The following is a 12674-nucleotide window of genomic DNA, read 5'->3' on the forward strand; positions in this document are numbered from 1 at the left end:
AAAAAAAAAAAAAAAAAAAAATTTGGAAGAAGATGAAAAAAAAGAACTAGCAAATAAAACAGATTAGGTGTAAATCTTCTGGAATTTAAAGGTTAAGCAGGGATGGAGAGGGACTAAGAAAATAATACTCTTTAAGGAATGCCACTGAAACCATAAAAAAACTGCCTCTACCACTGACTCCTGTCTTCCAGATCAAGGCACTCACAGCCTACCTTAACTACAGAAGGAATAAAGGTATACATATGAGATAAAATAACTGATGGTACTTTATTTCGGAACAGAAAAGTCCCTGAAAACTTGAAGTTCTCTGATTACCAGTCATCATCCTATACTCCCTTCCTTCAAATCACACATTTCTAAAAGCATTATTTAACAACATTCTATAATCTTGAATTTCCAACTACCAGTAGAATTCATGTATTTAAGACTTCCATTCCATAAAATCAAGATCAATTATATCTCTTTTACTCTATGATTAAAGCTGAACTCATCTTTCTCCCACTCAAATTAGATCTCTTCCACTGCTTCAATAGCTCACAATCTTGGAATCGTCTTTAATTTTTTCTTCTGTCTTTCAAAGAGATATTTCAAGATGAAGGAATTCAATTTAAAAAAAAAAAACTTCCAGAGAAAATAGTGTTATTAGCTACACAGAGTTAGAAAAATTGAGTAAAAAGAAAACATTTTAGGGGTTACTAAAGATCTCTACTAAGAAAGCATTTTGCATATTTAGTTACACTTGTGTTCAAATTCAGACATTATTTTTTAAAAACCCAATTAAACCTCATACCTTGCCAAAAAAGATTTTCCAGATCCCGGAAGCCCTCTGAGAAGAACAAGAACTAGTCCAACATAAGATGTCTTCTTTCTTACAACCTGAGAAACTGGGGTTTCTTGTACTTGATAAGGGCTTGTTCCATCTTTATTTCTCCATACTTTTGTTGGGGAAGTGTGAGAAATAACTGAGGGTGGAAATGTATAGTTGACAGATCTCCAATGTGCAGCTGTGGTTACAACAGGAGCTACAAAGCCATGGTTTCCTTGGAAGAGGTCAAAGGCAGGAATCATTGGATTCCATATCGGTGGAGGTGGAGGAGGCGGCAACAGTAAGGGGAGAGGAGCGAGTACTGGGCAGTAACTTACATCTTTCCCCTTAGTTGGCAGTTCAGGATGTTTGTGTGGCTTGAAGTTGAACCCTTCGGAAGGTAGAAACATATCAGAGACTGAAGTCGATTTCTGATCCCCACCCGTACCTGATAAATCAAGCCCTGAAGGGTTTAGAGAAGTCTGAGATTCACTGGCATCCAAATCTACAGGGGCTTGAGAGAACTGAGCCTCAACACACTCAGATTCTAAAAGTTCTTTCTGTTTTTGATTGAGACTGCTACCTCCCATGATGGAATCACTTGTTACATTTAAAGAACTACTAAGAAGAGAATCTTCTGGGTGGTTACCTTCCAAAGCCAATGTGTTATCCTTTATAAAACATCTGGACTCATTCAAAACTGAATGCGAAGGTAATGGATTTAAACTTAACGTAGAGGCAGAATTCTCTAAATTTTCACTGTTTAAATTCATATTTTGTGTAGAAAAAATAGGAGTCATATTACTGGAATCAGAATTTACAAACTCACTCGGGTCATTAAAACTACTAACATCTTGCGAAGGCAAAAGTGAGTATACTTGGTCATCAGGAGAAGAGTTCAATTTCTCAAAAGCATTCTGTATTAAGGAATCCAGGTCTTCAGTTAGCTGCATGTCCAAAAATGAATCCATTTTTGAATCTTCACTCTCTTCTTCAGGACGTTTTTCCATTATTTCACTTTCTGCTGCACCTACTTGGTTCTCAGAAGCAACAAAACTTTGTAAAGATGATTCTTCTGTCTTCGTATCAGTGGCAGATAATTCTAATAGACAATCCATAGCATTTTCAACTGTACAACAACAACAACAACAACAACAACAACAACAAAAATATAGACAGAGAAAACATTTAATAATTTTATTAAAATCCAACTAGAATTACACTGGACTTTGCACTGAACAGAATACAAATGTATAATACTCAAGTTATTTTTTAAAAATTAATATTTTACTAACATACCAAAGTCTGTAGCAGCAAAAAGTCTGAATGATGGAGACATACAATCCTGTTCTTTCAGGAAAACAGTAATAAACCAAGCTAATAAAGTATCATCAAATAAATATTATTTGCTGAATTTATTGAATAAGTATATAAATATAAATATCTGTAATCAGCTGTATCAGGCTTATTTATAAAAGTCCTAAAGCCTGTTGACTAGTTTAACAAATACTTACCTATTGCATGTACTTTTAAATATTATTTTATGTATTCTCTCAGTAAATCTAATTTATTTACATTATCCACACTATGAATTTCACTTAATACAAAGAATATTTATGAGCACGTAATGCATATCAGAAATATTTTGTAAAAAAAAAAAAATCTTTAATATGCTCAAAGAATTTTGCAGTCTGAGATTAAAAACAATTATATTACAGACAATTACATTGTAATATAATACAGATTAAATAATGCACGCTTTGGGCCAGGCGTTGTAACTCACGCCTGTAATCTCAGCACTTTGGGAGGCCAAGGCAGGTGGATCATCTGAGATCAGAAGTCAGAGACCAGCCTAGCCAACATGGTAAAACCCTGTCTCTACTAAAAATACAAAAATTAGCTGAGTATAATGGCGGTACATGCTTGTAATCCCAGCTACTTGGGAAGCTGAGGTGGGAGAATCTCTTGAACCTGGGAGGCAGGGGTTGTAGTGAACAGAGAACATGCCGCTGCACTCCAGCCTAGGCGACAGAGTGAGACACCCTCTCAAAAAAAAAAAAAATTTAAAAATTAAATAAATAAATAATGCACACTTCTGATAATGAACAAATGCCATAGAAGCATAAAGGAGAATAAGAAAATATTTCACATAAGTTGATATTTGAACTAGAACTTGAAGATTAAAAAGTAACTTGCCAGAGAAAAAAGGGTAAACCCAGGCTTGGCTCTCCCTAGAAGGAGGCTGATTGGGTGAAATTGGAGAGTCCTGTATGTCATGCTAAAAAATATTAATTTTATTTTCTAAGGAATTTGAAGGAAACTACCAGTCATAGCATTTGAGCTAGAAGTTTTATACACATCACCTCAATGACTCCTCAAAAATACTACCATGTGGTATATTATTCCTAACAGATGAAGAAATGAAGTTAAAAAGTACATTAACTTGGCCCAAGTCACATAGTTAAGTGACAGAGCCAGTACTGGTGTGTCTGACTCCAATGCTGAGCTCTTTCTGTTATAACACAAATAGGGAGCCATTACAAATTTTAATGCCAGGTGTGGTAGCTCATGCCTATAATCCTAACATTTTGGGAGGCTGAAGTGGGTAGATCTCTTGAGCCTAAGAGTTCAAGACCAGCCTGTGCAACATGAAAAAACTCTTTGTCTCTACAAAAATTAGCCAATGTGGTAGTATGTGTGTATAGTCCCAGCAAAAAGGGAGGCTAAGGTAGGAGGATCGCTTCATCCCAGGAGGTGAAGGCTACTTGAGTGACATGATTACTGCACTCCATCCTGGGCAACTGAGTGAGGCCCTGTCCCAAACAAAAAAAACAAACAAACAAACAAAAAAAAGAATTTTAAGCATTTGAAGTTTGGAGGTAGGGGTTGTGTAGTTTGTGTTTTGTCTTGCTGTTTTAAGAAAGATGAGTCTAGAAACCGCGCAGCAGAGTGGGTAACAGCTCTAGTCTGGAGTCAGAACACCAACGTTTAAATCTCTACTGCTGGCTATGACACTTTCAACAAGTTAACTTCCCTAAACCTCAATTTTCTCATTTGTAATATGGGGATAATAAAAGCACCTACCTCATAGCTTATTGTGGGGATTAAATGAGATAATCCATGAAAAAGTGCTGTGTACAAGAACTGGCACCTAGTAAGCACCCAATTAATGTTCCCTTAAGAAGAAAAACAAAGACGGATTGGAGGGGGCAAGCCTGGCAGAGACCAATTAGGAGATCATAGCAATACTACAAAGGACAAAAACCCCAAAAATGGAAAAAAACAAAAGGAGGGAAAAGAGGGGCGGGGAGGGAGAAAAAAAGACAGCAAGCATAAGGAGTATTTCTATGAATAAAATCTATGTTAACAGTAAAAACAGAAAAGATCAACTAAAAACTTAATGTGTATGTAATGAAAAATTACACTAAGTAAAAGTAAATTAAAGATCAAGATGGATAGGTAGTTGTCACATTTTTAAAAAAAGCCCTTATACAGATTATTGAAAAAAATTTAAATCATGGTATAAAAAATTTTTTTCAATAAATGAACAATTTACACAAGAATACAAGAATCAACAATCATGTATAAAAATGTTCAACATTCCTCTTTATTAAAAAAACACAAATTAAGAAAAGATGCAATTTTATTCCTATTAAAATCTTAAAACATGAGCCAGGTGCAGTGGCTCACGCCTGTAATCCTAACACTTTGGGAGGCCGAGGCAGGTGGCTCACTTGAGGTCAGGAGTTCGAGACCAGCCTGGCCAACATGATGAAACCCCATCTCTACCAAAAATTCAAAAAACAAATTCGCCGGGCATGGTGGCAGATGCCTGTAATCCAGCCTTAGGCAGGAGAATCACTTGAACCCAGGAGGGGGAGGTTACAGTGAGCCAAGATGGCACCACTGCACTCCAGCCTGGGCAACGAAAGCGAAACTCCATCTCAAAAAGACAAAAAAAAGTCTTAAAACGCTACTACACGATGTTGAAAAGGCTGAGGTGAAACCACTACATTTACGAAATGTTGGTGGAATTACAAATAGGCACACCTCATTGGTAGGCAATTCAACAGTATGCTTCCAAGAGCTAAAGCAGTTCTTAACCTGTGACACAAGAAAATAAAACTTTGGAACTAAGAAGAAAGCCAAAAGAAAGAAAAATATATTTTTACCAAGATGTTCTCTGCAATATTAATTATTCATGGAAAACATAGATATAATTAAACTACAGCACAACAATTCAGTAGAATATTAGAAACCCATTAAAAATAATTGCAGCAACATAGAAAAAATGCTTATGTTAAGTTAAAAACACATAATACAAAATTCCTCTACTCAAATATCAATTGCTTATGAACAAGGTATATGGAAGATTCTGGAAAACAGAAATAAGTTTTTTTGTTATGGTACAGGGTGATGTGAATTTCTTGTAATTCCTCATTGCTGTATTAGTTTATATGCAACAATTAAATTTTAAACAAATCAAAATTAGGAAATATTGAAGTAACTTACAAAACTCTATATACTATCATTTCTGAGCATCATGCACTGCTGACAACTGGTTTTCTGCATACATAACTGGTTAAGATATGCTCACATCACAAATCACACGATGACTGAAACGGGACGTTTATAACACATTAACAAAACTTCCCAAATCCAGAATAATTTTATCTTATACTAATCATGGCCAGTAATAATACTAGGTATCAACATTTAATTTACTCATCTAGTCAACTTATATAAATTCCCTTCTGTCTATAAACATACTTCTCAACAATGTATGACAAGTTATTAATAGCCTACCATACTGAAGACTTTACCAAGAGCAAAAAAATAAAACAAAACTCAATTCTCACCAAAAAAAAGTCCTATGAGGTGCATACTGTTATTTTTCTCACTAACAGAGGAAAACTGAGACTAAGAGAGTTTAAGTGGCAGAGCTGGAAATCCAACCCACGTTTCTTGACTCCAAAGCCGATATTTTGAAATTATACTACTCTGCTAGCCTCAACTCTTAAATCAGCTCTTATTTCCATAATTACAATTACATAATCGCTTAATAAATATTTACTCAGCTCCTATTATGGGTCAGTTGCTATTTTATGGGCTGAGGATACAGGAGTAAAACAAAGTTTTTAAAAACTCTGTCTTTATGGAGCTTACATTCTAGGACAGTGATTCTCAACCAGGTACAATTTTTGCCTCCCAGGGAACAAATGACAATATATGGAGACATTTTTTATTGTCATAACTGGGTGGTAAGAAGCTATTGGCATCTAGTGGGTACAGGCCAGGAATGCTGCTAAACACCTTACAATGCACAGGAGAGCCACTGAAAACAAAGGATTATGCAGTCTAAAGTGTCAGTAGTGCCAGTCTTTTCCAGAGTAAAGATGAAAGAGATAGTATATCATATCCACACAAATACCTTACATCTAGAACTGGACATTTCTTAAGAGCAGAGACCATGTTTTATTCTTCATATCCCAAATACCAAACTCAAATACCAACCTTAGTAACTTGCCAACAGCGGATGATGAACAAAATAGAAATAAGACATTTTTCTGTATTACTATTAATAATGGCATAGTACACAAAGTCTTCTTATAAGATGGAAAGGGTTCAAACTAAACTTTTTCTCACCTTTGAAATCACATTCAGAAAGCATCAAATACACTACATCAGGATCCAGATCAGAAAATATCTCTGAGATACTGGTGAAGAGTTCTTCCTGATCAACTTTTGTCTCACCCATGGAAGGAAGAGTAGTGGTTGGCTCCTCACGACTAGCAACACTGGATACGACAACTTCCTTAGGGTTTGCAGTCTTCCGAAAAGGATTTCCCCCAAGATTTTTCCTTCTCCTTGGCATTCTGACTTCCAAAACTAAAATGTTTCCCTTTTCTTAGTTAAGATGTTTGATATTTAAGTCATAATTCAAACAAAACAGGGTTAAATATCTTGCACAATCCAGCAGTAAAAAGACCTAAAATAGAAAGCAATTAAAAACACTCAGACTATATATATTTCCATTTCTAAAATCGGAATGACATCTTTATTTAACTCTAAGAAAGTACCACCAACTCTAACAGCAGAGCTAAAAAGTAGTCAATTTCTCTCTCTCCAAAATATTCAGGTTTTGCCAGGATTGAACATGTTAAAAATGAAGATGTTAACAATAATATATTTCAGAAGCGAATACACTGTTTCAATACTATTACTTCATTTTTAAAAACATGAAACAGTCTTCATAAATAAAACTAGAATTCATACTGAACACCTATGCTCAGATGTCCAACAGGCATCATAAATTTAACATGTCCAAAACAGCTCCTCATCACCCCCTTCAAACCTGCTTTTCCCAGTCTTTCCCATCTCAGCACAACTGTATCCTTCCAATGACTGAGGCCAAAATCTTGGAATAATCCTTGACTCCTCTCATCCCACATCCAACTGGTGAGCCAATTTTGTCAGTGTGACTCCCAAAACATATCCAGAATACTATCATTCCTCACTGCCTCCATTGCTACTACCCTAGACTTAGCTACCACAGCCTCCTGCCTCAATTACTGTAAGTCTCCTCTCTCTCAGCTTCCACCCTTGCCCCTTCAGTCTAGCACCAAAGCCAGAGTAACTCAATTAAACCACAGGTTGAATCATGCCTCTCTTCCACTAAACTATCTGCTAGCTCCCTAATTCAGGATAAAAGCCAGAGCCCTTAAAATGGCCCATAACCTGAACACTTGTTACCTCTGTACCATCCTCTTTCCCTTAGCCACACTAAGCCTCCTCACTCTTCTTCAAACACACCAGCAATACTCTCCCCTAAGAACCTTTATACCTTGGTTCCCTCTACTGAGCCACTTTTCTCCAAGTATTTCCGTATCACCTTCTTACCATTATTCAAATGTTACCTTCTCAGGTCCTCGGTGTCCCAACAACATTTATCCCACTTTCCTACTTGAATTTTCTCCATAGGACTTACTGTCATCTTCTTACATAACATATGTTTTATATATGTATTGTATTTACCACCCATATTCCAATAAAGTGTAAGCTCCACAAGGGCAGGGACTCATATCTGGAATACAACTACAGACAGTCTACTGGTTTTCTCTGCTTGAATATATCTAATAAACATTTCAAACTTAACATATCCAAAACTAAATGTCTAATATTTTTCCCAAAATCTGCTCTAATCACTGGGTCTGACAACTGTCATCTTTCACTCATATTCCAACCTCCTACCTGTTCTCCCTGCTTGCACCTTATCCCCATATTGTCTATTTTCAATATACCAGCCTGACTGAGCTTTATACAATGTAAAAAGGTTCTGCTCTAAACTCCTCTAAGCTCTCAACATCACTCAAGAGAAAAAGCTAAAGTTCTTACAATGGCCTATCTAGCTAGCCCTTGATATACTCTTCCTCAAGATATCTGAACAGCTAACTCCTATACTCCTTCAAATTTTTGTTCAAGTGTCACATTCAATGGTTTATCTCTTGATTATCCAACTGAAAATCATATACCCTACTCCCTCTGCTCCAATCTCCCCTTTGCTGCTAACCATTGCCCTTGTCATCTTCTATTATATTATAAAATTTACCTTTTAATTAAATTTGTATCATAGCTCTCTCCACCTTCCAGAACTGCACTGTCAATATGGCAGCCACCAGCAACATGTTCCTATTTAAATTTAAATTAATTACAAGTAAATAAATGTACATTTATATATTAATATCAGATATAAGTAGAATTCAGAGCAAAGAAAATTTTCAGAGACAAAGAAGGGCACTATGTAATGATAAAAGATCAAGCCATCAAAAAGATACACCAGGCTGGGTGCAGTGGCTCACACCTATAATCCCAGCATTTTGGGAGGTTGAGTTGGGTAGATCACCTGAAGTCAGGAGTTGGAGACCGGCCTGGCCAACATGGTGAAACCCAGCCTCTGCTAATAATACAAAAAATTAGCCAGGCGTGGTGGCATGTGCCTGTAATCCCAGCTATTCAGGAGGCTGAGACAGGAGAATCACTTGAACCTGGGAGGCAGAGGTTGCAGTGAGCCGAGGTCACAACACTACACTCCAGCCTGGGCAACAAGAGCAAAATTCCGTCTCAAAACAAACAAACAAAAAAGATACAGCAACCTTGGTCAGGTTCAGTGTCTTGAGCCCATAATCCCAGCAAGTTGGACATTGGGCAGGAGGATCACTTGAGTCCAGGAGTCTAAGGCCAAACTGGTCAAAATGGCAAAACTCTGTCTCTACTAAAAATTGGCCGGGTGTGGTGGCTCACGCCTGCAATCCCAGGACTTTGGGAGGCCAAGGCAGATGGATCTCCTGAAGTCAGGCTTGATCAAGACCAGCCTGGTCAACATGGTGAAACCTCATCTCTACTAAATATACAAAAATTAGCCAGGCGTGGTGGTGAGTGCCTGTTATATCAACTACTTGGGAGACTGAGGCAGGAGACTGCAACCCAGGAGTTGGAGGTTGCAGCAAGCCAAGATCGGGCCACTGCACTCCAACCTGGGCAACAGAGCAAGGCTCCATCTCAAAGAAAAAAAAGGGAGCAGGGCATGGTGATGCACACCTGTAGTCCTAGCTATTTGAGAGGCTGAGGCAAGAAAATTGCTTGAACCCAGGAAGCAGAGGACACAGTGAGCCAAGATCACGCCACTGCACTGCAGCCTGGACAACAGAGTGAGACTCTGTCTCAAAAAAAAAAAAAAAAAAAAAGGCCAGGCACAGTGGTTCACGCCTGTAATACCAGCACTTTGGGAGGTTGGGTGGGGGGACAGATCACCTGAGGTCGGGAGTTCAAAACCAGCCTGACCAACATGGAGAAACCCTGACTCTACTAAAAATACAAAATTAGCCAGGCGTGGTGGTGCATGCCTGTAATCCCAGCTATTGGGAAGGCTGACACAGGAGAACCGCTTGAACCTGGAAGGCGGAAGTTGCGGTAAGCCGAGATTGCACCATTGCACTCCAGCCTGGGCAACAAGAACAAAACTCTGTCTCAAATAAATAAATAAATAAAAATTAAAAGATACAGCAACCCTAAATGTATATGCACTAAACAGCGCTACAAAATAAGTGAAGCTAAAACTGAAAGGAGAAATAGACAAATTCACAATTATAGTTGAAGACTTCAACACCACTCTATCAACAATGAACAGAATAACTAGACAGGAAATCAGCAAAGATATACAACTCAACGACACCAATAATTAAGGATCTAATCAACTCACAGAACAGTCCACCCAACAACAGCAGAATATACATTCTTTTCAAGTATTAACAGAACACATACCAAGATAGATCTAGACTAAAAACAAACCACAACAAATTTAAAAGAAATGAAATCACACAGGTATGTTCTCCAACCACAATGGAATCAAACTAGAAATCAGGCCAGGAGCGGTGGCTCACACCTGTAATCCCAGCAATTTGGGAGGCCGAGGAAGGTGGATCACCTGAGGTCAGGAGTTTGAGACCAGGCTGGCCAATATGGCAAAACTCTGTCTCTACTGAAAGTACAAAAATCAGCTGGGTGTGGTGGCAGGCACCTGTAATCCCAGCACCTTGGGAGGCTGCAGTGAGCAGGCCACTCCGAGCTCAGGAGTTCAAGACCGGCCTGGGCAACATGGACAAACCCTGTCTCAGTAAATACAAAAATTAGCTGGGTGCGGTAGCTCACGCCTGTAATCCCAGCACTTTGGGAGGCTGAGGCAGGTAGATCACCTGAGGTCAGGAGTTTGAGACCAGCCTGGCCAACATAGTGAAACCCTGTCTCTACTAATAATATGAAAATTAGCCAGGTATAGTGGTGCATGTCTATAATCCCAGCTATTCAGGAGACTGACGCAGGATAATTGCTTGAACCCAGGAGGCAGAGGCTGCAATGTGCCAAAATCAAGCCATTGCACTCCAGTCTAGGCGACCAGAGCAAGACTCTGTCTTTTAAAAAAAGAGCAGGCCGAGCACGGTGGCTCACACCTGTAATCCCATCACTCTGGCCGAGGTGGCTGGATCACCTGAGGTCAGGAGTTTGAAACCACTCTGACCAACATGATGAAATCCCATCTCGACTGAAAAAACAAAAATGAGCCGGGCATGGTGGTACATGCCAATAGTACCAGCTACTTGGGAGGCTGAGGCAAGAGAATCATTTGAACCCAGGAGGCAGAGGTTGCAGTGAACCAACCATCATGTCACTGCACTTCAGCCTGGGCAACAGAGTGAGACTCTGTCTGAAAAAAACAAAAAGAGAAATTGGAAATAATAAATAGTAGATAACAATTAAATTAGAAACAGAGAAACAAAGAGAAAATTCAATGAAATAAATTGCTGGTTCACCAAAATGACGAATAAAATTGAAAGACCTCTAGCAAGACTGACAAAGAAAAAGGAAGACACAAATTATCAATACCAGGAATGAAAAAGGAATATTACTACAGACTTTGCAGAGATCAAAAGGCCAATAAACTATGAACACACAAAAGTTTGAGAATTTATATGAAAGGGACCATTGCCTCAAAAACCACAAACTATCACAACTCATCCAATAAGACATAGATAAAATCACTACAATTTGTAAGGAAATTTAATTCATAATTTTAAGACTCCAAAAAAAAAAAATTTCCAGGGCCAAATAGCTTGAATGGAAAATTCTAACATTTTTTAGGAAAAATGAACAGTAATCCTACATAATCTTTTCCAGAAAACAAGAAAACACTTCCAATCCATTGTATGATGGTAGTATTATCCTGATACCAAAAGCAGACAAAGCCAGTACAAAAAAACTACAGACCCATACTCCTCATGACTACAAACACAAAAATCCTTAACAAAATACCAGCAAATAAAATTCAGCAACATGTATTTCTTTTGTTCTTTTGATTTTTGACACAGGTTCTTGCTCTATCACCCAGGCTGGAATGCAGCAGATATAATTGTTTTTATATATTGCTGAATTTTGGCTGGGCATAGTAGTTCACACCTACAATCCCAGAACTTTGGGAGACTGAATTGGGAGGATCACTTGAGCCCATGAGTTCAGGACCAGCCTGGGCAACACAGTGAGACCCCATCTCTACAAAAAAAACTAGCCAAGGATGGTGGTCCACATCTGTGGTCCCAGGTACTGGGAGGCAGGGTGAGGTGAAAGGATCACTTACGCCCAAGTGGTCACGGCTCTTGATCATCAAGAGGTATGATCACACCACTACACTCCAGCCTGAGCAACAGTGAGATTCTGTCTCAAAAAAAAAAGATTATATGCCATAATGAAATGGGGTTTATTCTAGGAAGGCAGCGCTAGTTCCATATTCAAAAATTAGTATAATCTACCATTAGTATAATCTACGGGTAAAAAAACCGTATCAATCAATGCAGAATATGATAAAATTCAACACCATTTATGGTAACTATCAGAAAAAGAGGAACAGAGAACAAAAATATCCTCAACCTGATAAGAACACCTACAAAAACCTACAGCTAACATTATATTTAGCAGTGAAATACTAAATGTTTTCCTCCTAACACCAGGAAAAAAGCAAGATGTCTACTCTCACCAATTTCGTTCAAAATAATGCTGGAAGTTCTAGCTCATAAAATAAGAGAAAAAAGAAAATAAAACGCATACAGACTAGAGAAGAAGAAATAAAACTGTCTCCATTTGGAGATAACATGGTTATCTGTATCAACAGAAAATCCCAAGGAATCTACAAAATCTCCAACAAGAAAGTGAGTTTAACAAGGGTGCAAGATACAAGATAAACTTATAAAAGCAACCATATTTATACATACTAGCAAAAAAACACATCGACACTGAAATTAAAGAAACAATACCCTTCACA

At 38.0% G+C, this 12674-nt stretch overlaps 1 protein-coding gene across 8 annotated transcripts in view; it reads right to left on the reverse strand.

Annotated features, from left to right (window-relative positions):
* The window catches only part of N4BP2 (NEDD4 binding protein 2), a 102258-nt gene that overhangs the window by 63247 nt on the left and 26337 nt on the right, over positions 1–12674 (reverse strand). For 3 of the 8 annotated variants that reach the window (XM_017509886.2, XM_037731842.1, XM_037731844.1), the window contains exons 3-5: positions 8415–8494; positions 6452–6794; positions 791–1934 (exon numbers count right to left, since the gene is read on the reverse strand). In XM_017509886.2, coding sequence (XP_017365375.1) covers positions 791–1934; positions 6452–6680 — 1373 coding nt within the window. In that variant the 5' untranslated portion in view covers positions 6681–6794; positions 8415–8494. Of the gene's footprint in view, positions 1–790; positions 1935–3889; positions 3982–6451; positions 6795–8414; positions 8495–12674 lie in introns of those variants that run through there. The other 5 variants (XM_037731843.1, XM_037731846.1, XM_037731847.1 and 2 more) reach the window with 3 other exon arrangements.

The sequence above is a fragment of the Cebus imitator genome, unplaced genomic scaffold (assembly GCF_001604975.1).
Source record: "Cebus imitator isolate Cc_AM_T3 unplaced genomic scaffold, Cebus_imitator-1.0 Scaffold425, whole genome shotgun sequence".
NCBI classification, from domain to species: domain Eukaryota; kingdom Metazoa; phylum Chordata; class Mammalia; order Primates; family Cebidae; genus Cebus; species Cebus imitator.